At 42.9% G+C, this 27,208-nt stretch overlaps 3 protein-coding genes and 1 non-coding gene across 15 annotated transcripts in view; 2 read left to right on the forward strand and 2 right to left on the reverse strand.

Moving 5' to 3' along the window:
• Positions 1–415: 415 nt before the first annotated feature.
• trnap-agg (transfer RNA proline (anticodon AGG)) lies at positions 416–487 on the reverse strand. Its single transcript has one exon. It is a non-coding gene; the product is annotated as a tRNA-Pro (tRNA).
• Positions 488–919: 432 nt separating this feature from the next.
• Positions 920–12,598, forward strand: fam114a1 (family with sequence similarity 114 member A1). Of its 5 annotated transcripts, none has more exons than XM_061244791.1 (15): positions 920–1,042; positions 1,935–2,015; positions 2,089–2,391; positions 2,692–2,776; positions 3,174–3,284; positions 3,400–3,494; positions 3,991–4,125; positions 4,612–4,764; positions 5,218–5,386; positions 6,315–6,400; positions 6,620–6,832; positions 7,543–7,682; positions 8,067–8,139; positions 8,968–9,021; positions 9,458–12,598. In XM_061244791.1, exons 3-15 carry the CDS (start codon positions 2,101–2,103, stop codon positions 9,599–9,601), a joined length of 1,749 nt encoding a protein of 582 aa, XP_061100775.1. In that variant the 5' UTR covers positions 920–1,042; positions 1,935–2,015; positions 2,089–2,100; the 3' UTR covers positions 9,602–12,598. The 5 variants fall into 5 exon arrangements, with proteins under 5 accessions (XP_061100775.1, XP_061100779.1, XP_061100774.1 ...); XM_061244795.1 differs by having other exon boundaries at positions 2,121–2,391; XM_061244790.1 differs by having other exon boundaries at positions 1,935–2,391.
• An 83-nt stretch (positions 12,599–12,681) lies between these two features.
• Positions 12,682–19,847, reverse strand: LOC133130311 (uncharacterized). Of its 5 annotated transcripts, none has more exons than XR_009708942.1 (8): positions 19,425–19,769; positions 17,640–17,876; positions 16,416–16,556; positions 15,552–15,665; positions 14,988–15,133; positions 14,746–14,778; positions 14,312–14,374; positions 12,682–13,254 (listed from the first exon to the last, which is right to left on the reverse strand). XR_009708942.1 is itself a non-coding variant. In XM_061244798.1 (8 exons), the coding sequence occupies exons 1-7, from the start codon at positions 19,537–19,539 to the stop codon at positions 14,355–14,357; spliced, it is 723 nt and encodes a 240-aa protein (XP_061100782.1). In that variant the 5' UTR covers positions 19,540–19,773; the 3' UTR covers positions 12,682–13,254; positions 14,312–14,354. The 5 variants fall into 5 exon arrangements, 3 of the variants coding, with proteins under 3 accessions (XP_061100782.1, XP_061100780.1, XP_061100781.1); XM_061244798.1 differs by having other exon boundaries at positions 14,988–15,050; positions 16,416–16,553; positions 17,640–17,879; positions 19,425–19,773; XM_061244796.1 differs by having other exon boundaries at positions 14,988–15,050; positions 17,640–17,879; positions 19,425–19,770.
• Positions 19,848–21,776: 1,929 nt separating this feature from the next.
• klhl5 (kelch-like family member 5) overlaps positions 21,777–27,208 on the forward strand; it is a 52,797-nt gene continuing 47,365 nt past the window's right edge. For 2 of the 4 annotated variants that reach the window (XM_061245019.1, XM_061245018.1), the window contains exon 1: positions 21,777–22,142. The gene's annotated coding sequence lies outside the window, so the exon portion shown is untranslated. The remainder of the gene's footprint in view (positions 22,143–27,208) is intronic. The other 2 variants (XM_061245020.1, XM_061245022.1) reach the window with 1 other exon arrangement.

Below are 27,208 nucleotides of genomic sequence, written 5' to 3' on the forward strand. Positions count from 1 at the left end.
CCTGTTTTGTCACTGTCCTGGCAAATACTGTACTTATCGATTTGTATAAGAAATGCACTGTGGCACAAATAGAATAAAAGTCCAGACAGTCAAATTAAAGTAATTGCTAATGAACCAATGGCATACAAATCTGAAAGTAAAAAGTTGGTTGTTGCTAGTGAATTGCCTGATTAGTTTATACAATATACACAGGTGACTAAAATCTATTGCTGGACTGAGATTACTCTTTGTTTTGTGCTAATAGTGCTAGAATACATTTTCAATGTACTTTTTTCACTTTGACAATACTGTTCAGTTACATATCCTGTCACAGTATTTTGCTTCTGCATTCTACAAACCTGGCTAGATTTTGGATATTGTCATGACTCGATACGAGTTTTTTTTTGGTGCAGATACAATGTAACATTAAAAACAAGGGCTCGTCCGGGATTTGAACCCGGGACCTCTCGCACCCTAAGCGAGAATCATACCCCTAGACCAACGAGCCTTTTGAAGAGCTGACCTGGAGCAGCAGTCTTCTGCCACGTCTCCAAAAGTAAAGTTGGACATTCCTGATGAAACGTATGCGTCTAATTAGTGGACTGTATAACACGGTGCTGCCACCCAGTGGACATTTCGTGCAGAAACAATCGAGTTGACTAAACAGTATACTCCAAAGAGTACTGCGTACTTTTTGGAAAAAAGTAAAAGTGACAAAGCTTATTTGGAATACTTTTGGAAATATGGAAACTAAAACATTCAAGTTCTAACAGTAACAACAATTGCACAATTTTCGTTCTAAATCCTTGGTTGCCTCTGGATTATCAGTTTAGATCATGCCTCCCCATTATCAGAGCAGCTACAAGAACGAAGTCTCGCGCCGCTACGCACGTCCAGCCACGCAAGTTTATATTCGGACTACAAATCCAGTCGGAACATGCGGCAAAATAAAGTTCGGAAGTTCCCGATGACGTCGCCCTCCACAACACCGGGGCAGGCTGCCGACGTGGCGGAGAGGCAGGGCGGAAGAATAACGCGACTAGCCGGTTGTCAAGCAGAACTGGTGAGATCCTGCAGTTTGAAATTGTATTACTTGTCTATTAATTGATGTGACTGCCTGTCCTTGTCTAAAGCCAAGTGCTCCACTATTGTGCGTCAAACGCCCCGACTGTAATTTCTGAATGCATTGCACACGGAATGACACAATACTGCTGACTAACTGCAAATATTTATCTCTGTTCTGGTACCATGATGACAAAGAGCAATCTAAGAAACTTGCAACACGCGGGCACAAATACCTTTATTGAGAGGCCTGTAAATCAGACGGATTAGTTATGATGCTAATTATTGATTAACTTGTTATGGTAGTAGCTTACTGTTCAGAAAATGTGCAAACTGCCACGTTAGCAGTGTTTGGTGTATTCCAGCGCACTGAAGCTTGCAGGTTTCATTTTTCATTAGGTTTCATTTTTCATTGAATGTTGTACAGTACAAGCTGGTTTGCGTTGTAATATACATAACATCCTTAGCTATTAAAATGGAGAAAAAGTGGAATTGGAGTTTTACAAGTCTTTAACCACAAGGTGTCGCTGTTTATGCATACGGAAATGGGTTGCAGATGTAGATGTAGCCATCGAGATATACTCGCTACGCACGTTATAGCTATGATGACACCGTTAAATACATAATGGGGAGCTGTTTATTTAACGATATGTAGTTCCTGAAACTTTTAAATGGATACATTTTATAATCTGAGAATGTTGACAGGTAAATATGTCCAACCCAACAACTTCAAATACCACAAATTACAAAATGTAAATGTTGGTTTGTTTTTCTATGTTGTGTCACGAAAACAAGTTGACTGCATTTCATGTACTGTACACTGTGCAGTCTGAACCATTATTTGTTTTTTTGGTATCTTTTACCTTTAGCATCTTTTATCTTTTACATTTTAGCCTTAAATCAGGACTCAGAACAGGCTTTGCATCGGATGCTACTCCGGCCATCAGCTGAACTTCCCCACGAAAAACTACATGGTAACATCTTGTCCTAGCTCTTGTTGAGTTTAGTTCTCATTGTGTGAGCCTGCGTCTCTGTGTCTTGCTCCAGCTATAGAGCACCATGTCACACTCTGGGGACAGTGCGCCCACAGAGACGCCCCAGCACCTCTCCCCGCCCTTGGAAAGTGAGCCCACTTCTCCAGGGGAGATGGAGGTGTGTGATTCCCCCCCTGAGCCTGGCCAGGGGCCCGTGCCGGACAGTGAAGGGAGTGAGGCTGCTGACCCGGGGAGGGGAGCAGAATCCCAGGGGGACCAATCAGAGGACACAGCTGGGAGTCAGGTGACGGAGTGCAGCGAATCAGTGAGCCTGGAGCCAGAGGGGCCTGTGGAGCAGGAAGGCGATGGACTGGAGGTACTGCATTCTCCTGCTTCACTGACGTTCCCGTCTGACACACAAGGTGCTGCACAAATTCCTCAGACATGGCTCCCCTGGTTTAATCATGCTGAAAAGCCTAATTGGTCTGTGGAATGAATCGCCAATAATTTATAGATGGATGCCTCTGATGTGCACTAAACCGGATTGCCTTTCATGGAGGTACTTCAGTGTGAGAGCTGTTAATGTATTATTAGGTAGATTAAATGCTTTGTGAGAGCTGGTTGGATTTGGGACTTAAAGTGTAAGTGTGTGTGTGTGTGTCTGTTTGTTTTGCAGGACTCCTCTCACAGCAGAGGCAAAGGCTGGGGAGGTTGGGGGTCCTGGGGAAAGTCTCTCCTGACCAGCGCAACTTCCACTGTGGGTGAGTCTCCATGCTAACAGTGCTACTTCTACTGTGGGTGAGTCTCCATGCTAACAGTGAGTGTGATGGTATCATATGTGTGTTGTAGTCATTATGGATGATTGCAGTATGTGTGTGTTGTACTGGTGTTGGGGGTGGTGGCGGTATGTGTGTGTTGTACTGGTGTTGGGGGTGATGGCGGTGCATGTGTGTGTTGTACTGGTGTTGGGGGTGATGGCGGTGCATGTGTGTGTTGTGCTGGTGTTGGGGGTGATGGTGGTGCATGTGTGTGTTGTACTGGTGTTGGGGGTGATGGCGGTGCATGTGTGTGTTGTACTGGTGTTGGGGGTGATGGCGGTGCATGTGTGTGTTATACTGGTGTTGGGGGTGATGGCGGTGTATATGTGTCACTCCTCAGGCCATGGGCTCAGTGCTGTGAAGGAGAAGGCGGGGGTCACCATGCGGATTCACAGAACCTCCACCTGTGAGGAGGCCCAGGAGGCCGAGGCAGACCTGGCAGCCCAGACAGGTACCCTGGAGCTTTTACACAGCCCTGTTGCTCGATGCCGCACGCTTGTCAGTTGGTCTTGGAGCCCCTTAAACTTGCTGTGAACTGTCTTATGGTGGCTTTTTTGGTTTCTCAGATGCAGATTCCTGTGTGGAGCGGATGGATCCTGTGCCCTCCACTATGGCGACCCGAGGAGTTCTGTCCACCATCACCAGCGCTGTCCAAAACACAGTGGGTCACCCGTACCCTCACCCACCTTACTGTCACTCCCTGACCCTATCACTCTGCTCACCCTCTCACCCCAACTCACCCCCACTCACCCCCACTCACCCCCAACTCACCCCAACTCACCCCCAACTCACCCCCAACTCACCCCAACTCACCCCAACTCACCCCCAACTCACCCCAACTCACCCCAACTCACCCCAACTCACCCCAACTCACCCCAACTCACCCCAACTCACCCCCAACTCACCCCAACTCACCCTCACTCACCGCCACTCACCCTCACTTACCCCAACCTACCCCAACTCACCCCTTCACTCATGCCTCCCTGTCCTCCCCCACACCCTGTCACACACCTTCTCCTGTCACCTGTGCCTGCCCTAGCGGAGGCAGTTGCAGTGATGGAATGAACCTACAGATACAGCTAGTTATTCAAACCTGAGGGAGGGCATGAACAGGGCAGAACCCGCACGGCCTGAGCTTCTGTTCGCTCTGCACACAGGGCAAGTCTGTTATAACAGGAGGCCTGGACGCCCTGGAGTTCATTGGGAAGAAGACCATGACCGTGCTGGCTGAGAGTGACCCCGGGTTCAAGAGGACCAAGACCCTCATGCAGAGGACTGTGTCCCTGTCACAGGTACGCAGGTTTGCTGGTTCACTGGCACAGCAGTGTGTGTTGGTTGGCCTTGAGTTTGAATCCTGGATGGGAGGACAGGTACTGAGAACGTGTGAACCTGTGGACACTACCTGACCCTGGATCTGTGTAAATATCACCAGAGAAAATGCATGCGATGTAACCTACACGGTTCTTTGAAGCTCTTGTATCTGAAAGCGATAGGTGGTGTGTGTGTGTGTGTGTGTGTGTGTGTGTGCGCGCGCGCGCGCGCGCGCGCGCGCGTGTGTGTGCGCGTGTGTGTGTCTTTCTGTAGCACAATAAGATCAACCCTGTTAATGTTTTAAACTCTGTCCTCATGACTCCAGGTCCATGAAATCCAAAGCCATCATGGTTCGTGCAGTTCCCAGCTGAGGTCTTTTATTTTGAAATGGTTGGGTATCTGATCTGGTCTGTGACCCCTTGAGCTCGGGCTTCTCCTGATACCCCCCTCCCCGTCTCTCCCCCTAGATGCTGAAAGAGGCGAAGGAGAAGGAGAGGGAGCGGCTGAGCTCCCAGCCTGTCAGCGAGCCCACGGCTCACTACGGCATTCTCTTCGACGACTTCCAGGGCCTGTCCCACCTGGAGGCCCTGGAGATCCTGTCCAATGAGAGTGAGGGTCAGGTCAGTGTTCCCGCCCACGTTTCGGTCTGTACCCATTACCCATGTGGCTAACGCTTACGACTGACCGCTTCCTCTACACGCAGGCCATCTCTATTGGGACCCTAATGCACAAAACCTTAGCTAGCACACCGGAGAAGCATGTGCATACCATCCATGTATAATGTATCCTAACTCTGTTACCTGGGGAACAGTACTGAAAGAGAGAAGCCCATTCAATGCAAAGGGGGGCACTGTAATGGTTAGAAATTTCACAACGATTATAGAATTTCCTTGTAAATAATTTTGTTAAACTGTATGCTGTGTGTTTTAAAGTTTTTGGAGCGTTTCTTGTGCTTCTGCTTGCTCACACCTGGATTAGTCTTGTCTGGGAGTCCTCCAGGGTGAGAATCAGGTTTTCATTTCGTTCAGTGCTTTTGTTCTTTTATCAATCTCAGAATTCCCCTCTCTCTGCAGGTGCAGACGGTCCTGGCAGCGCTGGAGGAGGGGATCTTGGAGGCTCTGAAGAAAGACCTGATTGCCATAAAGGATGTCTTCCTGGAGGGCGACACTGAGCACGAGCAGGAGGAGGAGTCCGAGGAAAACGGTGAACCCTATTCGCTAACTGAATTTCCTTCAAGTCTTCGTAAGTCACCAACGTGAAGTTATCCCCTAAAAACGTATCCAGAAACAGCAACCAAAATCACGATGGTGGTAATGATGGGGTTTGAGAAATGATTTGGTGACACTGCATGGGTCTCAGATGGCTTGAGGAGACTGTGATGAGTGTAATTTGTTGTGAAAATATTACAGCAGAACCTCCGAGATCCGAAACTTAGAAATACAAAAAGTCTGGTCAATTGAACAGGGTATGGAATCTGAAGTATAACATTCATTCAAAATGGCTGCAAAATGCAAATGAGGAACACAAACAAAAAATTTCTAATTATATAAAAATGACAGCTCTTGACAGCTCTTGCTAAAAAGTAGCCTAGAAGGAAAGTATTGCTTTTGACATCAAAAAGGACCAGGATAAATGTAGCTGTTGGGTGGAAGTAAAAGGTGGTGTATAGTTTACAAATTCAGTGAAGGTTGCATCACACTGATGGCTACGGCCAGTGTTATTTTCGCTTACATTGATGTTCATCAACAAAAGTGCAGAACCTTATTGCTTTGGCGATCACCATACGGATTTGTGTCTGATTCGGCTATTTCACAAGTTTACAATTTAGGCTATTGTTGGTTATTTGCTGCATGTTATAGTTAGCCTAGTTATACTGTTGAATGCCTTTGAGGTTTTTTGTTTATTATGACTGGAAATGAATGGAACTGAAATATTGTATTTAATAAAATTGGTGTATTCCAATGTCAGCTCAGAGTTCTAAAAATATCAGTGTTCTGAATGCCCTTCATTGTGTGTTCGGTTCTCTGAGGTGCTACTGTACTTAATTCTGTTAAGAACATGCATGTTTGCAGCACGGTAATATGATCATGATGTATGCAATATAAAGTGATGCAGCTCTAACTGTGTGTGTGTGTGTGTGTGTGTGTGTGTGTGTGTTTTAACCCCTCAGCTGCCAGTGGGGAGGAGTTTGTCAGTGTTTTGACAGAGCTTCTGTTTGAGCTGCATGTTGCTGCTACTCCAGACAAGCTCAACAAGGTAATATCCTACGTTCAGTATCACATCACAACAGCATGTCTCAACAAAGGCTTGACATCAGGGCACTTATACCAGGTCTGAAAACTTTCACACTTCACACCTATGACGGAGGGTTCGATAAAGAAGTACAGTAGGGTTCCTCTATGGAGACAAACCAAAGAACTCTTTTTTGTGAGTGTATGTAGTAGCCGTTCTCTCAGACCCTGCTGTGATCTGTAGGCTCGGATGAGAGCACATGATTGGGTGAGGGAGGTGTCACACCCCAGTGTGGGGGAGATCGCCGAATCAGAGACGAAAGAAGGTCCAAAGGAGGGGCCAGAGGAGGAGCCGGGCAGTGACCCTGCCCCCTGCACCGGCAGTGACCCCACCCCCTCCTCAGGCCAGAGAGAGGAGGACAACCAAATAGAAAATGCCGGCCCTAAGACTGTGGAGGTCAGTAGCCTGTGTTTCTCATGAAATGTAAGGTAATGTTGGGTTTTCAGACTGTGACATCACCCTGCTGGAACTTTCTCAGTCCCAGGTTGTACATGGTACAATGGTTGACATTTATATAGCGCCTTTATCCAAAGCGCTGGACAATTCATTCTTCTCATTCACCCATTCACACATACTCACACACCAACAGCGATTGCCTGCCATGCAAGGCACCAACCAGCTCGTGTGGAGCAATTGGGGTTAGGTGTCATGCTCAAGGACACTTCGACACACATTACATTACATTACATTATTGGCATTTGGCAGACGCTCTTATCCAGAGCGATGTACAACAAAGTGCATACCCATAACCAGGGACACACCCAGGGCAGGATCGAGCGACGTACAACAAAGTGCATACCCATAACCAGGGACACACCCAGGGCAGGATCGAGCTGGCAATCTCCCGACTTACCGTCCTACTACTGTGTTCATGTGCGTGTGTGCGTGCGTGCGTGCGTGCGTGCGTGCGTGTTTGCACTCCTGTGTTCGTGTGTGTGTGTGTGCGTGTGTGTGTGTGTGCGTGTGTGTTTGCACTCCTGTGTTCATGTGTGTGTGTGTGTGTGTGTGTTTGCACTCCTGTGTTCGTGTGTGTGTGTGTGTGTTTGCACTCCTGTGTTCATGTGTGTGTGCGTGTGTGTGTGTGTGTGTGTGTGTGTGTGTTTCAGGGAGTGTACCTCTCCTCGGTGGGCAGTCTGGCTGAGGTAACCGCTCGCAGCATAGAGCAGCTGCACAAGGTGGCTGAGCTGATCCTGCACGGGCAAGACCTGGAGAAGGCAGCTCTGGACCAGGCCCACATCCTCGTCAGGTGAGTGCAGTTTAGACACGGGGTGCAGGTGTATCTGTGAGTGCAGCTTTAGACACGGGGTGCCAGGTGTGCAGTATTTCTGAGGGAGCAATCCTCTAACCTGTTTTTACCTTTTGGTTTCATCTTTTGGATAATGTCATAGTTATAGTTGTGTAAAGATTGGTTATCTGTCTCGTGGCACGTTTTTAGTGACATCATATATTGCTTTTCTGTTGTGTTAACACACTTACTGATAATAAATGGGTCTTTGTGATACGACATGTTTGCATTCCTGAGAGTTACTTGTGTACTCTGCCCTGAGTTCTCCATGATTCTCTGCATACAAGTGTTATTTAATGAAACACTCTTTGTTGAGTTCACGCGTGTGCTTTCTGTCCCCACAAGGCTGACAGCTGCCATGTGCAAGGAGGTGGGCTGCCTGTCCAAGAGTTTCTCTGACACCCTGCTCATCGTGGGGGTAAGAAGGGGTCTCCAAGGCTCCGAATGCTAAACTGAGTGTATAAAAGCTGTATATCAGCAGACGGGAGATCACTCAATAACAGTTTAGATTGAGAATCTTTATTTCTTTCATTCCCCCATTCTCAAATGAAGACTTGTTCTGCCAGTGCTGTAAGTACTGCAAGTACTCTGTCCTTTATGTGAGGGATCTATGATGGCAACCAACTAATATGTGAATATGAGCTAAAATAAGCTCTCTCAAATGTTGAATACAGGCCAAACTATTTGTAAAGTAACCGCGATGAATAACCAGCCTCTACATGTGTATAAATACATAGAGGCACTCATTAAATTTTCATAGCCGTTATTTAGTGTTGTGTCACGGGAGGGAGGTACAGGCACACTGTGCGGACACACATCTCATGATTTATGATGCAGGTGGATAATACGTCATTTTTTAACGTTTCGCAGTTATCAGAGGTCCAGGAATAAAGCTATGGTGTGCTGAATTTGCCCCCCTGGCTGTCAGCTGCATAGCCCATGGTTACAAAGCCATCTGTAGTATATATGTTTTATGAGGCTATAAATGTCTACACAGGTGTTTCTTTGGAGATGCGGGACAGTGATATATTTGCCAATTGTTCACTCGCTGTGTGCTTCATCTTCAATGTGCATTTTTGAATACATAGAAATATCAGACATTCCACTTCATAGTTTCCAGAAAGTGGCACAATTGCATATTGTACATATGCTATGACAGCAGCTTAAATGGTCACTGTAAACTGCTGATGGGTTGTCAGAAAGCTGGTTTGGAGTCCCTGTAAGATCTCTGTCTGTGTGTCTGCAGACCCAGAGGAAGGCAGAGGAGCTCAACCCCTTGGTGGACAGCATCTTGCTGGAGGTGGGTGGAAAGATCGTCAGCCATGACAGAGATCCGCAATGGGGCTCAGGCAGTGATTCTGAATACAGCGCCCTGTAATAAACAAAAAACTCTCAAAAAGCATGTATTAATATGCAACACACTTTTTGTGTTACTGCTTTTGTGTACTTTCAACACATTTTGTGTCAAAGTCATTACTTTATCACAAATATACAATTTGCGTTAGAAAGGGAGACTTTTTAACACTGACTGTGTTGATAGTAACACAACATGTGTTGTCCTTAACTAGACATGGAGGTGTGTTAAAACAAAATGGCGGGTGATGCGTTGTTTTGAGCACCGTTGTTTTGTGAGTCTGACTGCTGCCACTCTCATCCACCTGTCCATCCATCCAGCCATCCAGTATCCATCCATTGCGATTGGTCTTAACAGACCTGTTCTGTCTGCTCCACCTCAGGGTGCCAACAGCACCACCTACATCCAGAACGCCTTCCAGCTTCTGCTTCCCGTGCTCCAGTTCTCCCACCTCCAGACCAGCCGAACCAGAACCGAGCCGGAGCCGCCCCAAGCCCAGCAACGCCCAGACCAGAGTTCAGACTGAGCGCCAGTCCATGCGCCTGCCAATCACTCAGCCGGGCAATAGTGTCACTACAGGACCCTGTGTGTGTATGTATTTATGTATGTATGTACAGTAGTAATATATGTGGTCTTTGGCAAAGAAGGATATTAGATTAATAGCAGAAATTCTAGGTATTTGAGGTGGCATTTGCATCTGCTTTGATGGCCTCTTACTTGGGTTTGCCCTTATTGTATGTTTTGTCTTCTCTATGGTTTTAAAAGCTCCTCATTTGAGGTACGCAGAGAGAATAACTGCACTGGGGTGGCAAATTCTGCAACATGATAATGTACTGACAGTTTTAACAAGCCACTCATTCATTGCTACGTATGAATTATTGATCTTACAAAACTAGGTTGTATTATTTCATTAATTGTTCATTCATTAATTTGAGGAAGGTACTGGAGGACAGACATATGTGCAGTACCCGTTTGATCAGTTTTCTCAAAAAGGTCCTTCAAGTTGAACTAATCGATAAGGCTCTCCTTTTCATGATAGCCAACACAAAATTGGCAAAGGGTTTGTTCTGCAAAAAATTGTGAGTTTAATATCTTCTGTGAGATTTTGTTCAAAGAATGAACGGCAGACCTTGGGTGTCGAGCTATAAACGGCCATATTGATGTATAGCGCAACTGCTGTGTGGGTTTTTCCGTTCACCGAAGGAAAGAGCTACGGATAAGCATACAAACACAGGAAGGTTATTAGATGCAATAACTCACTCCCAGCTTTATTATTTGGCTTAATATGATTACTAAGAGAGCATTACTGCAGGACTATTTTCTACCTGGAATACAACTGCATCGCTGCATTATTGTTACATGTTTGCTGAACAGAATGAAATTGAATATTGCCATTGACACTCTGTGGGGAGAGTCATCCATCTTACCACAAGCAGTGGACAAAAAAATGGAAAACATGTAATTGACTCCCAAGTTTCTGGAGCCAAGAAACCTTGACTCCAGTGTGGCACTGGTAATTTCCAGAAAATTGAGCTGACAAGCGTTGCACGAACCCGGCCTGTAATTGAGAACACAGCAAACTCATGTGGGAGGGCTGGAGGCTTTGGGTGCCAGTCTCATAGCAGCCCACATAATTTACTTTGTTGTCAGGTAAATTAAGTATAGCAGAGGTGAGTTATGGTTATTTAACGAACCTATATCTGCAAGACTACAATTTGTAGGCTTAGGGTGGCAGTTGTGAGGTATAACTGTATTAAAATGAGGGATCAAAAGCATTTTCTTTTCATATGAAAAGTCAAACCAAAACAAGATTCATATTTTCTTTTAAGATGGAATATTTGTTTATTTGCTCCATTTATTCTTGCACTTTCAGTTTTCAGTCCAAGAAAATCAATGGTATACAAGACACTCCTTTCTTTGCATTTGTATAGTTTGATAAGGAGAGTAGCTTTCATTGTGTTCACTGAGTATCAGTATGCTCACATTCCAAAGTTGCTTTTTGTTCATGTTTTAGAATGTATTTTGGGCATACAGATATGCTGCTACATTGTAACAATGCTCATGTTCTTAGGCGGAAAGTATACTGAAACAGCTTTATATTTTGATAAACAGTCATAGTACATTGCCGCGGCAGGCCTGTGAAAGGCAATGGCAATGTTTCGTTAATTAAATCAATGACAGTTGTTTCATTAATTAAAAAGAATAGAACACTAGAAGAATAGAAGAAGCTGACGCCTCATACACTATATTTCAATACTTAAACACATTGCACAGCAGTTGAAGTCCACAGTGTTTTATGTAGATTTTTGATGTCAATGTATTCACCTTTCACATTCACATAATCAGCCTTAGCATGACGTTTTTGTGAAGAGTGGTCAAAGGGCTTTTTTTCCATGAAATGTACATCTTTGTTTAGCTTTCAAATCTGAGTGCATTTAATGTGGTCTTTATCTAATTTCTGAGATTCTTCTTCTTCTCTCTTCATTCTTTGGTGAAAAGTTGGAGGATGAGAATACAGTGTTGCAAATATCGATAAATCTGTTACTAAATGTTTATAATGATGATGGCAGATATGCCAATGGTAATGGCTGACCATGTAGCACTTCTTCTGAATTGCTTTGTGAAGGGTACTTGGACCGGTCTCTCGTTCTAAAATCTTAGCTTGCCCCCTCTCCTTTGCAAATATGAAGGATGAAGTGTGTAAACATGGTCCATGTGTATTATTGTGTAAGTCGAGCTTCATACTCTCTGTGTGCTATTTCCACACCATGGGGAAATTACACGCAGTACTCTGGGATCTTCGTTTCTTATACAGAAAGGTATAAAGGCATAATCAAAAGTTATAATGAAATTGAACATATTTCTAATTTTCTTGTTTTTATCATTTACATATTTAGTTGGATAGATAGAAATACACTGCTGTGAAATAGAACTTTAGTCAGTCTATTTCCCTTCATTGTAAGCCTCAGTTGCATGCCCACAGGCATTCATCAGATAGGGCATAGTTTATGGCACAAGACACCCTGATGAATGGCAGGTCGAATGTCAGTGTTTGTTTGTATTATTCTGTGTCCTAGCAACAGAATGGTTCATTTCTTGAATATTTGGACAGGGGATGGCGCCAAAATAATTATTTTAAGATCTTATGTTTAATTACCTACTGCTGGTAGCTCCAAATAAGTAGCATATTACATTAAATAAAAGCCTATTAATCATGCCTTATGCTGTGACATGGATGAGTACAGAGAGTACGGTTTGGATTGGGCTGAAGCCGGACACTGTTCTATACTGTCCTATAGTGTCCTGTACTGTCCTATAGAGCTGCAGATTGTCACAGGTAATGAGCCATTTCGATGGTGGACTGGGCATCTTCCCATCTTTAGATCTGCTCTGTCTTCTCCTACATGCTTATGCCTGAGTGGCCTTACACTGCGGACGTGGTTGCCAAAAATAACTATTAATGCTGGAATCTTCTTGAGACTGACTTTGAGTGTTCTCTAAAAATAAATTTGAGAAACAACAACCTGTGATTTGTCATGCATTTCAGTTTGTCAGTACATAATCCATGTCCAATTCTAAGTCTGAATCAGGTAATATGTAAATGACCATTAGTAATTTTGTATTTATTAAAAAATCTGTACATGAAACAAATAGCCTTACTTAGCATACTTTTAGAAAAACAGTTATATAATGTTATATATATATGTATATATATATATAAAAATTTAATTAAATTAATGCAATATTTAATTAGTCACAAAATGACACAAGTCCTGCTTGTTCACAGAATCATAACCCATGTGTAGTATCAATTTTCTAGTCGTAAAACAAAAGTTACTGGTATGACTCAGTGTGGTTACTGGTATAACCACACAGGTACTGAACCGGTAGAGCTGAGAGCAGAAATCCCCTAACCAGCCACCCACCAACAACAGGTCTCCATGCTAACGGTGTGAAATGGAGCTTATAAAGCTTATAACTGAACCAATATGCTCTGTGCAGCACAGTTCATGGACAGTATGTTTCCTTTTGTATTAATCAACCATTAGCTGACGCCTCAGTGAAGTCTCCTTTGTGCCTGCACAGCAGGGTTTTCTGACATAAGTAGGAGAAGTCCACCTCAGGATATTCCCTTCCAGAATAGGAGGATTCATTTCCAGGTAGGAACGCTGACAGAATCTGTGAAGCACAAAGTACAGACGCATGAATCTTGACTCCAGCACAGTAAGCCATGTTGTTGGACTTGTTTTTCTTGTTTTTAGAGGGAGTTTCTGGAGGGTGGGGCCTGACAACTAACCATCAGCTTTCCCCAAACAAGCCCTCTCTGAACTGAACATAATTCATACAGGACCAAACATACCATCTCACCTCAATATGTATAACTGACAATAGCTGAATAATCACTGCTCACTACTTTATTAGGTATTTGTTAAACTTATTTTTTTATACTTATTGGTGTTCTGCTTCTATAGCCTATCCACTTAGAGGTTTGACACGTTGTGTGTTCAGAGATGCTCTTCTGCATACCACTGTTGTAATGTGTGGTCATTTGTGTTAGTCACCTTCCTGTCAGCATTGACCAGTCTGGTCCTTCTCTTCTGATCTCTCTCATTAAAACCAAATTTTTGCCGACAGAACTGCTGCTCACTGGATGTTTTTTGTTTTTCGCACCATTCTCTGCAAACTCTAGAACCTGTTTTGTGTGATCCCAGGGGAGCAGCAGTTTCTGAGATACTCAAACCACCCTGTCTGGCACCAACAATCATTCCACAGTCAAAGTCGCTTGGATTACATTTCTTCCCCATTCTGACATTTGGTCTGAAAAACAGCCGAACCTCTTGACTACATTTGCAGGCTTTTATGCATTTAGTTGCTGCCACATGACTGGCTGATTATATATTTGCATTAACCAGCTGGTGTACAGGTCTACATAATAAAGTGGTCACTGTGTGTATATCTGAATATTTGCGTTCAATAACCTGTGCTTATTGGTTTCACCTATTTCCTGGCTTAATTTCTTTTTTAAGTAGCTTTACATTCTTAAATGTAGCAACCTTAAAAATATTTTTTTTTGTGTGTGCATAACACAAGAGCACATTCTAATAGAATTTAACTTCTTGTATTGTCACTTCAGTATTAATATATTACAGATGGCTAGTTATATTGAAGACTTGCATACAGTTGCATGTTCTTCACTTGCATGTTCAGAATAGTTTCAGATGATATATTTTCTCACCGTTGTTAGGAATGAAGACCGTAGTGCTCTCCTTTCTCTGTTTCTAGTTTGGCTCAGTAAATGCTGGAAGGTACAAAAACACAAGATGGAAAAAAGCACCATTTCTAGCTCAAATTCCTGTTTTCCAGACTTTTTCTCCCATCATTCCGATTCACTTGATTCTTCTAGCTGACTCCTCCTCTGAGAACACTGATATCAAGCATTCTCCTGTCCATTAAAACAACAAGGGCAAAAACTATGATGTGTATATAGTCAATTGTATCTCAGATCTTTCCTCACAATTTTAACATTTCTTTAAAATGTATTGCCTTGTGTTACATTGTTGGTGGTACTGTGCCGTTTTGTATGTTTTGTATGGAGGATCCATTCAAAATTAAATTTCTGACTAGGCCTAATCCGTGTCTGTGAAACTGGCCTGGAACAGTGATAAATACCTGTTTCTTCAAGAATTGCGGAGAGTCTTGCACCTAAAGATTAAAAACAAAACACAATTGCTGTTGGTACAGAGAATAAGTCGTTTTATTTAAAAAAATATTTGTCTCTCATCTTTATCTCTGTATATGTAGGCACTGAAATTCACCCCTAAAGATTGTCCTCTGCGGAAGTCCTAGAGCAAACCAACGTATTTTATAGAGCTAAAACTAAAACTAAGGTGACTGCTGGGAAGATCTCTTACCATTCAGATTTCTGACGGAGACCTCCGGGCACTGGTCAACACTGATGAGGAGCGGCACATCCTCTGCCAACAGGACAGTGAACATAAATGCATGTGGCACTGGACTGACGCACAGTATTTACGGGACGTGTGCCAATTTCAATTTTCTTTGAAAAAAAAAAAAGCACAATTAGCTCTCTCCACCCTTTTCAGACATTGTACATGTGCACAGGTATATCCTCCTGAGATCCGGCAGAAAAGAAAGTATTTAACTTTTTTTTTTTTAAAGGTTAAAACCAGAGACTCATGTTCCCAACAGGGGGTAACAATGACTTGCTGGGTCTTGGGAGTATATTATATCTGAAGCAGAGGTGATTCTATAGACTGTGGGGTCCCTAGGTAGAAAATCCCATGGGGCCCTTCTGAGCAACTTCTACCATCTTCATGTTCCCCAAAGCTCCTAAGACTCGGTCCTCAGGCCAGGGGCCTCCCAATGCACGGGGCCCCAGGCAGTTGCCTGCCTTGCCTGTTCATAAGATCCACCTCTGCTCTGAAGAAGCCTTAACCCTAAAGAGCCCCACTCACCCACGCAGCCTTTGTTTTCCATGTGAACTTTATACACAACGCTGCCTATGACCAGGATGATGACCATCAGGATGAGCACGAGCCACACCACTCTTCTGCCACTACCCCAGCTCTCTGTCAACACAGGAAATTACATGTATTTTCAAGGAAATGCTCAGGGGTCCAAAACTTCTGCTGAATTTGGGAAGATGGGTCTTAGTTCTAGTGCATGCTCGCTGGTGTTAGAACTTACTCCAGAAACAGGCACAGCTTTAGTTTGCTTTGAAACATATCATGTACTGTATGTTCTTTCTATGACAGATAAGGTGCTGTTGTTAAATTCATCAAGACTTATTCTATTTTATGGTTGTACCAGTATTTTTATTGTACCGTGTTGTATTGCATGCTGTGTACTGTAAACTCTTAATCATGGTTGCCTTGATTTTTTTTCTCATAAATAATAGTATGAAATAACAGTCATAGTATATCCAACCTCTTCCACTAGCCTATTTGGAACACCAGCAGAGCCAAACAGATCATATTAATTTCTTCAAAAGCCATTTAAATATTGTGGTTTTTCAAAAACAGCCACTCTGCTGTGGATGTTCTAAAGCCAGCAGTGGATTTACATGATGCCATGAAATAGTCCGTGCTTAGGGATGCCATTTAATGCATAACACCTTTCAGTAGAGTGGGGGCAATTCATTTTACAATTCTCTTGTCTATATAGAGACATTTGTATTCGCTGTGGTGTTAGGCATCGCTGATGATGTTTTATCTTAATATTTTTTTTATCCACTTTCAATGAGCTAGGAAGGAGACCATACCTTTCAATGAGTTAGGAAGGAGACCCTACCTTTCAATGGGCTAGGAAGGAGACCCTACCTTTCGATGCGAGTGTTCTGGAAAGGGAAGCATTACATCTGGTTGAGTTTGTTGCCAGAGTGCGGTTGGGTCTGGGAGCTGTGCCGGTTGCATGCCCTTGCACTGTGCAGTTACCGCAGCAGAAGAACAGCTGTTGCTCTGCTTCAGATCGGATAAACATTGTAATGAAAATGAAATTAGTATTTTTTAAATTAATTACAATGTAATTTTCAATTCAATTTCATTTGTATAGTGCTTTTTACAGAAGACTATTACAACAATACACTTTACAGACGGGCAAAATAAGGGTAAACACCAGGCATGAACCCCTGAATAGCAAGCATGTGCTTATGTTTTACTTATATGTTTTAATTAATATCTTGCCCTGTCTTAACATTGTGAAATTGTGTTGATTTCATTGACTGTGGGCCATCTTTGCCTGCCGAGGGATTGGTGTTGGAAATTAGTTTTCGTAATAGAGACACATGCACAGTACATTAGTCAATGAATTGGCAGTTTTCTATGTTTTCTGTGCTTATCTCTTAGAAATAAACCAATAAATAAATAACAACACTTGGAAAGCAGGGGGGCGGCACGGATGGCGCAGTGGGTAGCACTGCCGCCTCACAGCAAGGAGGTCCTGGGTTCGAATCCCCGTCGGCCGGGGCCTCTCTGTGCGGAGTTTGCATGTTCTCCCCGTGTCTGCGTGGGTTTCCTCCGGGTACTCCGGTTTCCTCCCACAGTCCAAAGACATGCAGGTTAGGCTGATTGGAGAGTCTAAATTGCCCGTAGGTATGAGTGTGTGAGTGAATGGTGTGTGTGCGCCCTGCGATGGACTGGCGACCTGTCCAGGGTGTATTCCTGCCTTTCGCCCAATGTATGCTGGGATAGGCTCCAGCCCCCCTGCGACCCTGTTCAGGATAAGCGGGTTCAGATAATGGATGGATGGATGGATGGAAAGCAGGGTGTCTTCTGAATAATGAGTGACAACTTGATAACCTCTAGAGATGAAATTTGCGAGGAAAAAAACTATTTGTGAGGAAAATGAAACAATATGTTGTCCTTTGGAATGTGCTTCCTACTTTGTATGATGAATACACATAGGATAATGAACATAATTAATTGTAGTTCATATGACGTGACACCTTCTCACTAGGTCTGATACCCACATGCATTTTGTGTCCAAAGTAAATTGGTTCCACACCCATTCAACACTTCAGGTGATGGAAACCATAAGGGCCCTACCTGACTGTGAGCTGTTGCGAGGAATAGAATGCAGGTCCATCTCCTCCTGACACAGGAAGCATTCGATGCTGGAGAGTGTCCTGTTGGCCACCCCTTCACAAGCGCTGATGTTCACACAGCCTACATAGGGCCCCCCCCCTGTGTCTCTGACCAGCTGGGTCTGAGAGGCATTGGCCCCCAAGCCAGTGGGTTCCAGGCACAGATGTAACCGGAAGCAGGGAGAGTCAATGCTCAATGCTGCTGGGGGGAAACAGTAAGGAAATTGCATTACAGGAAAAGAGCATTGCTTGCATGCAATGATACTGGAGATTCAAAAGTCGGCAGAATATGCAGTTATGGGATGAAAATAGTTCACTAAACAAGTATACCTTGTACTTATACTCTTGCCTCAACACCTTTCCATTTCCATTGGTAATTACATTGCTGTATATGAGCAAGGGCTTGAAGTGAATTGTGACAGAAAAGTTCATTTTTACAGAAGGCACAGAACCCTGTGGGAAACCTGTAGACCTGAATCCACATGAGGGCAGTGCTACACAAGGGTCTTCTGTCAACTCTCAGTAATACAGAGGGACGTGCACCCCAGTGATTCATTTATCAGTATCACATGTTCCTTCTGCTGACAGTGAAGTAATGGGGTAAAACGTATCATTTTTTATATAACAACCAGAATTGCGGGAAGGAAGCAGGGCAATCCGAGGACCACACCTACTGGTTAAGTAGGCACACACACCTGGACTATGCTGTGAATTACTCCAGGCTGTTAAATGTGTGCTCTTTTCCACAGTAGGTGTCTGAAACCAGGGACACCACAAGGGAGCAGAGAGCCAAGCGAGAGAGAGCTGTGAAAACGGGCAAAGCTTCAGGTTCGTTTGTTTTTATTTGCCTTTCAGATTTTTGTTTGTTATTTTTTAGTCCTGATCCCGTGAGGGTGACGGCCGAAGACTTTTAGTTTATTTGTAGAGTCGCTCTCGCTCTCTCTCCCTTGCCCAAATGACTCTGTATGAATAAAATACCGGTGCAATCCAGTCTTTCAATATCTCCCTGTGTCCAGACTCGTCTGTCCTCTCAGGGGAGTGTCACAGCATGTGATGAATGAAAAACAAAAATAATAATAATTTGCAAGGCTATGCTGTGCACTTTTTTTATTACCACAGATAGCTTCCTCCGACCGGAATTTTCATGTCTCGTTGTGAGTAGCAGCTAAAAAAAAAATCAAAACCACTGTGTACCAAGCTTTGGTAGAATCAGAATAACAGTAAAGCTTGATGTGCAGCCCAAATAAAATATAGGAAAATGAGTGAAAAACTTAAATATTGACAAGAGGAGGAAAGGGGCTTAAATTAAACAGCTCCAGCATCATTTTATTTCCATATGCACTGGTTCAACAACATAGAACTGCCTGCCATATGATTATTTCCAAACATTTCAATTAGTCATACATTTACTGTACTGTACATCAAAGATTAATGATAAAAGGTGTTAGGAAGCAGCCACTTTGGTAAATTGGATGAGTACAATCAAGTTTGACTTATATTCAGTTGGTTAATATGCATCCCACATAACAAGCATAACACTGTAGATGCATTGTAGTTGTAATTCACCAAGCAAAAGCATTTTAATGGAGAAGTCACACACTCTGCAAATGCCCAGAAAAGAAGCAAAAATTTGCATTCGGCTCCAATTATAAGGTAAGCAAGGAAGTACCCCGTACCCCAGTGTGTCAGCTAACAGAGGCACATGACAGAAACCTTTTTCCCTGAAATCACTGCCCATATCACCAACCTTGATCTGAAGTGAAGAACTGCGGGAGACAAATGATGAAGGCCATCAGCACAATGACCAGGAGTTTGAGGAAAGCAACACGTGTCATAGTGGCAACACATGAACGGATAGGCATGACCAGACTCTGGCTCGTTGGTTGTTTTCTACATGGTAGTTTTCCAGTCTGGTACTCAGTGCTGCAGGTTTCTCTTTATCATTTCCTGTTCCCCTCGCATTTGAAGAAGGACCACGTGAACATATTTTTCTTCAGCATTTTTGTGCCCCTGTGTCTCATGTCATGGACTTGCTCATGTCAGTTTCAATTCTTTTTCATAGAATTACCCATGAACACCTCTCGCCTACGCTGTGTGACTTAACTTCCTGTTTAGCTTCCGCTTTCTATGACTGAGTTAGATCATTACTAACAATTGCTCTTCTCCTGTGGAAGGTGGTTGTGGCCATCACAGGGTTCTGAGTTCTGGAAAGCATACTTATGTGGTCTCACTTGGTTGTCAGAAATTGTCATGGTAATTCTGAGAGCAAGAAACTGGAGTCACTGCTGTGGTATCCCTCACTACAGATGACAACCCTTAACCACCAGTGGGCACGTGGGCTTTCTTGAGCAAATACTGTTACTGCAGTCTAACAAAGGCCAGTGCAATTCATTACCAATAATGTGTATTCATTTTAACAGGTGTGGGAGTTAAATTATTTTGTAGTATTGCATTCAACAAAGTGATCAATGTAGCAAATAATTAAATGTTTCAGTCCATGTATCTACACAGGAGTATGAGTACTTTTAGGGCCTGAAGTCTTGTAGAAAGGACATTTTGCACAAACCCCATATTTGTAGACTCCCATGCAGGGCTTTCATGGTCCATGCAGGGTGGGAAAAAGAACCAGGCTTGTGTTGTCCACATCGAGCTGGCAGCTATTTTGCTATCATGATGGGACAGAGAGCTTCACAGAGAGCCACTCACTCAAATCCAAAAGTACTCAACAGGAGCTGTCTTATCTACACAGACCAGTGAGTTCCAGTCGCACAATGTGAATTAGCAAAACTGCCATCTCAAGCAATGCAGCATGCATTGGAAGTGAATTTAAAACAGACAAGTAATACTTAGCAATTATTTTTTCTCACTATTATTTGACCCACTAAACATCTTTGTTTATATGAAGATCTGCTGGGTTTCTGCATCAATTATAAAGGGGGAAAAACTCATTCTAAAATGCCATGTTACTCCATGTGTTGGTTAGTCAGTGTCTGTGGTGACAGAAGGCCACCATTATTCAAAAGCACTTTGTGGGTTTGTGAGCTACATGAGAGATGAAAGTGTGGTTTTTACGAATAAAGGCAAATCCTACCTGTACTTAGCTATTTGGATGTGTACTAATCTACTGGTAAAAATATCCAGATTCCATTTCTTTGTCCAGTCACATAATTAATTTGAATTATTTAAACATTTGTACACTTGGACATTTGCATTTCAACTGTAACCAAATATTGGTGGTTGTATGCTCTTGCTGATCTGTCTATTTGCTGATTTGCTCCCCTAAACAAATTAGTAAAAATATTAATCAAACTATGACAAACTTTATTTGGAAAAACAAGTCCCACCTAATTAAGAAATATGTTTTAATGAATAACCTAACACATGGAGGTCTGAACTACTTAGACTTCTCTACTTTAAACAAAACTTTCAAAATGATTCTCATTTTGGTCTAAGTATTTTCCCTATGTTCAAAGTCTGGTCTTTAAGCATTAAATACTCATTAACAAATAAAGTGATAATATCCGGTAAATAGCTCTATCGCAAAATACCGCAGCCATGTCGATCCACTTTGTAGTTTCTGCAAGCTTAAAAGCGAAACTATAACTCATTTATTTTGTGAAAACACTTTGACATGTATTTAATCAATCTTTTAATAATTTTATAAAAGTTTTATATTTCACTCCAGAAAACATTATTTTATGTATTCAGTAAATATGTAGAACAATATATCAACTGATGTAACAATCCTGTCAAGAAATGTGAATTATGGTCTTTATATAATTTATAATGTATAACTTTTTTTTCTCTTCCCCGTTACTCAAACTCTGTCAAGTTAAAATTTTTGCTATCACTGTTATTTTTCTTGATGTATACACTGCATAGACTGAATTTGTTCCAATAAAAAATAAATAAAACAATAAGAAAAAGAAAATTGCTGATTTGCTGTCTGGGTTCTAAATGCTATGGTATTGAAATGCTATGAAGTGCTGGGTCTGTCATTACTCAAACTAGCACTTAACAGACCTATACATCGTGAAAATTAGTGTAATGTGAAATCATACAAATTGAATTTCGAATGTGAGAACGCGTTTCTCTTCCTCTCTGAAGCAACACTGCCGTCTTATTTCATGCCAGCGCGCCTCCAAAAATGAACTGTTGCTGGCAAACAAAATATTCAGTATTCATCCGAAAGCAGCGGTATAGGTTTTCAGTCAACCTGGCAGGTGATATGCGGCTTCCTTGTAAAAAGGAAACGTGCATTAAGAGGGATTCTACTGACCGTTACATTCTGGGTCGGTTGCACGCTGCTTGTTTAAAAAGTCAGTGGAAAAGTGCCAGTGGAAGAGTGCGCCCACGCATAACTATACAAGCAGGTATGCTGGTATCAGTGATTTATTCAGTCATTAACGCTAAATATTCAACGCGATAATACCTTCATTAAGCCCACATCTGACTCTTTTAGAAGGTAAGGATGTGATTTAATCCGTCTTATCCTTTAGTGATACACATATAAATAAAATAACGAGAGTGTCTATAGCTGTCTGCAATATGAAACCCATTAATAGGAAACGAAACGAAGTCCCCAGCTGCGGATGGTTTGAAGGCGGTGTGAGCACGGAGGAAAGTGGGGGGTTCGAAACGGCCTTGCTTCGGTGTTGCAACGTTAGAGAACGCGTTAAAAGTATTTTGACGTTTAGCTAGTTTGGTAGTTAAAGATAAATAATGGCTGAAGGTACCGCGATGGTTTATATACTGCACGAGACGTCATCGTTTAAACTTGCTAGATCGCTGTTAGGTTTTCTAACTTTGAGCATGTTATTGCAAGAGTATCAGAAGTGGTAGCATAACACTCTACCTATCAAGCCAAACAGCTGGTAGGGTAGCTAGCTATAAATGTTTCGTGGTACAAAAAGCGAGATGGCTTTGCCCGTGCCAGCCACGAAATATGCATTCCAGCGCAATGTTGTAATTCTTTAACAGCCATTAATTGTCTCATGGTATTGGTTTCTATTATTTGCAGTGCTATCATTTCAACGGGTGTCGACTAAACAGGAGTTGTAATCTGGCATTTTCTTCACCAAGTGCTGGGGATTGTACCTTGGTATGCTAGATATTGGAGAGAGGGTCGAGTGAGGTCAATTTCTAATCAGAGTTCAAGGATTTGACGGATGGGGTCGTTTCCTTTACTGGAGCGTTATTACTAGCTAACAGAGAGCATACATTATGCATTTGGTTTAGGCTAAGCAGTGATAACTAACTGTTACAAAATAACTGTTACTTAGCTAATTGTGTCTTTGCTAACGGATTTGACGTTAGCTATAGTCAAATTTACTGTCTGATTGTTTACATAGTTGGTAAACATTTAATATATATTTTATAGGCTATACACTCACTGAGCACTTTATTAGGTATTTATTCGACCTATTTTTTAGACTTATTAGGTTTTCTGCTGCTGTAGCCTATCCATTTTGTAGGTTTGACGCGTTATGTTTCCAGAGATGCTCTTCTGCATACCAATGTTTTAATGCGTGGTTATTTGCGTTATTGTCAGCTTCGACCAGTCTGACCCTTCTCCTCTGACCTCTCTCATTAACAACGTGTTTTGCCCACAGAACTGCTGCTCTCTGGATTTATTTTGTTTTTTCACACCATTCTCTGCAAACTCTAGAGTCTAGCAGTTTCTGAGATACTCAAACTACCTTGGCACCAACAATCAAACTCACTTAGATCATATTTCTTCCCCATTCTGATATTTAGTCTGAAAAACAGCCACCTGCATGCTTTTATGCATTTAGTTGCTGTAAGTGTGTAGCCTACTTCCATACTGTAGCTAGTGATGTTGGAGGCAGACACTCTCTCTTAACATGACAGGGCTCTGGAATATCCCATTTCAAAGAATTTACAAAAATGTGCCTTCCACTTGGCAGCTTGTTAATTAATTCCTTTTGTTCCCTAAACCCTGCGGAGGACAATTGGCAAACCTCTTCAGCCACTCAGGCTAACCATGAAGAAGAGCTTGGAGTTAAAGTTAAATCGGTGGGGTCAAGAACTTCCATATGCACCACAGCATCAGGGTATACGAATGTATTTTTTATTTTTTTTAACAAAACCGATGATCTCATTTTGTGTCAGTTCCTGAGTGGGGTTTACTGGAGTATCACAGTCGATGGCTGTTTCTGACTGTGTGGAAACTCATACTCATCTCTTGTGGTCCAGCCCACTCACTCTGCTGTCCTTTCGGATATTGGCCTCAGATTGCCTCTTTGCTCTTAATGGCCATCTTGTGGCCTGGCCTGGCCAGGTTCCTACTGATGTCAGGGTTTCCCCACCCCAAGCCTCATTATTTCCTGGTTTTGAGACTGCAGTTTTTCTGCTTTGCTGCAGCGTATTATGGTCTGGCAGTCCTGCGAGCAGAATCACACCCCGTAACACAGACAACAGCAATAGGTGTGCGCAGTGTTGTCAAGGTTACGTGCCGGTACCGTGCGCCTCCCTGCTTGGGCAAACCACAGGTCGATGAGATTGGGGTCGCTCAGCACTTGAGTAAACCTGCCAGCTGTCTGCCTACTTACTGCGGCAGGAATGTCTGAACCTCGCAGAGACCCGCATCACTTACCATCATCATCACCATCGCTGTAATTGTGCTCTTCTGTGTACGAACTCTTAACTTCAGAAAGTGTGAAAAGAGAGCTTGCCATTAATTGTAATGAATGTCCAAGCCTCTGCCTGCAGTTGTAGCTGTCACAGAGAGTTCAGGCCGGTATAAGGGAGATGGAGAGCGGGCAATAATTGTTTGCTGGGAAGAAAGCGCAGCCGTTTAACCTTGTTGTAATTAAGTAGCTTTCACCCTCATTTGCCTCCATGTTTTCCAGATGGTTGATCGAGACGTGTCAGTGTTGGCTCGAAGACCCGTGCTAAATTAATGGGTGTCTTTCAGGGCTGCGATGTTCTTTCCAGTGGACTTAACAGCATCATGTTCGGGGGGGGAGGTTTTGGAGGAGAACTGTCGTTTGTGTTGGATCCTTTGAGCTAGTCTCTTGGGCAGTGTTTGCAGTGCAGACAATATTCCCACACTTGTGGGAAAAACTGACAAAGTCTGTTTTATGTCATAAACAAATCTATGGCCTTGCTGTTTCCATGTTTAGACCTTAAGTCACATCTTGGCTGTATGTTGAAACATGAGTTGTAAAATATGTGCAGGTGTGATATTACTGTGCCCCACCTTTTTACTTTGGTTGTGGGCATGACACTGCTGTGGCAGGTGCTGGATTTGAACAGAACCAACAAAAACTATACCGCAGTCTTGGTTCCTCTTTTCCGAAGAAGAAAAAAATGAAAGAATGAATAACACGATATGTTTTCCCCAGAAGTTCTACTGCACTTCTGCTTAGTTGCTTTCCAGCAAGGAGGTTATTTTTAACCATATTGCAACAAATGAATGTCCTTTGCTTGGAGCCCTTTTCTCAAAGCCAGTCGACAGCGGCCACTGGGTGAATGGCTGTCTTAAACTGGACAACTGGCTCTCGCGCATGTGCGTGTGGATTTACTGTTCTCTGTGAGTGTCCCATCACACTCAGAGAAAACACCCCCACTCCAGGTGAGGGCTAAGGGGAGAGAAGGTGCTTCAGAGCAGGGGATCTGACTGGATGGCTGTTCTCCTGACTGGGGCAGGCGCTCTGATCTGACTGGATGGCTGTTCTCCTCACTGGAGAAGGGGCTCTGAGATTTAGTAGCTTGTAAACAGAAAGCCCCCCAAAGCCTCTTTGATTAAGTGATTATGATGTTTTATGCCAGTGAATTGAGAAGAGCCCTGTCTTACAGAATTTATGGATGTTATGCTTGCAATTTTAAGCACCCACCTCTTCCACTTACTGCATAATAAGTATGTGCAGTTTTCCCTTCTGTGATGTGTCTCTTGAGTGTTTATTGTGATGGACTGCTACAATCGGAGAGGAGAAATGGACCTTTAGACCTGTCTTTGTGTTGAGAGAGGCATCGTAAAGGCCGTTTTGGGTTAGGCATAAAGTGAAAAAATGTTAAGAAACCTTAGAAAATTTGAGCAGGGCCTGAATTTTGGATGATATTTTCAGCTTTTTCTTAATTTGGTTGAAACACTTTTCAGACATGGTTTAGAATTTTTAAATTTTTTTGGGGGGGTTTTTTGAAGGACTGCTCATAGTTTAGGTCCCTTAATCATCATGTATTTAAAATGAATCGGTAGCGAAATGGTTTATAGCTTTTGGATTCAGCGTTATGTTTTGTCTTTAATGACTGCTCGGCTGAATTTATGGTTTAAAGCACAGGACAGCCAGTGAATTTAAGTAGATTGCATCATTGTTTGCTCCTTTTTCCTGCGCAGTCTTGGAAATGACTTGAGCACAGTGTTTTAAAATGTAGTCTGTATATCCACAACACATTACACTGCATGGCACGTACTGTGGAAATCAAATGGACCTATTGCTTAGGTTAATAATGAGAGAGGCTTGTGTAAACCTGGTGGGCAATCTGTGATGCTGCACTCTAACGCACAAAGGTAAAGGGACAGCTATTCTACATGAGTGTGATGTATTGCAATCTAACAGAAGTTTCTGTGGAAATGGAGAACTTCTGCAGTCCCGCTGCAGTCATTTGAAACAGGCTAATTACTCCAATGAAAACACTGTTGTTTAATAAGGGGGAGTGTTAAATGAGCTTCAGTTAGGCTGAATCCTATATGTAGATTTACATTGTTGACAGTATTGTGGCCCTCATTTGAGGCAGTGAGAGAAGGGTTTTGTCCTTTCCCGTGTGGAAGGACCTGCAAACTCTGGAGGATGCCCTGGTGACCTCACTGGGAGAAAACAGACAGAACAGAACAGACCTCTTGCACAAATGTTTCGGCTGTGCCTTCTGTGTGCAGGCTCAAAACGTATGACATTCCTCCATCTTTTAAAACAAGGTAGGTCCTACTGCAAACAGTTAGAGCTGCTGGCAAACCTGTGTAAGATGCCTTGGTGACCTCGTTTGAGAAGACTCAAGGTGAACAGAGGGGAGCCTTTGACTGCATAGCTATGGTCAGACCAGTTGGAGGCATGACTGAAACCCATAGCAGTGTCATTTTTCAGTTGGTGAAGGAATAAAATGCACCCTCACAAGAACTCATGACAGAATCATTAGTAACAGATTCTGCTTGTAACTAGGTTGGCTCCAGACCAATACCCAACCGCAATCTTCAGATTCGGTAGTGCTGTATCTGCTATCACTGTTGCCTGTTCATAAATTACAGTACATCTTAGGGGTGCGATTCAAGTGTATTCCAGAATGAAATTTGTTCTGAGGGCTGAATGATCTGATTGGCTGAGGAGGTCAGTTAGGGGTCAGAAGTCCTTCAGGGCTTTGAACCCCAAGATGTGTTAAAATCCCACCTATGTTTCACTTCGTTAAAAGGAATCGGGATTAAACCCGTTTCAGGGAGCTATGAATAAGTGATGCTGGCTTAATAATGGATGAGAACACAGAGACCCTAGGGCGGCCATCTCTGGGAGGACGTGA

Source organism: Conger conger, chromosome 6, assembly GCF_963514075.1.
Source record: "Conger conger chromosome 6, fConCon1.1, whole genome shotgun sequence".
Classification (NCBI taxonomy): domain Eukaryota; kingdom Metazoa; phylum Chordata; class Actinopteri; order Anguilliformes; family Congridae; genus Conger; species Conger conger.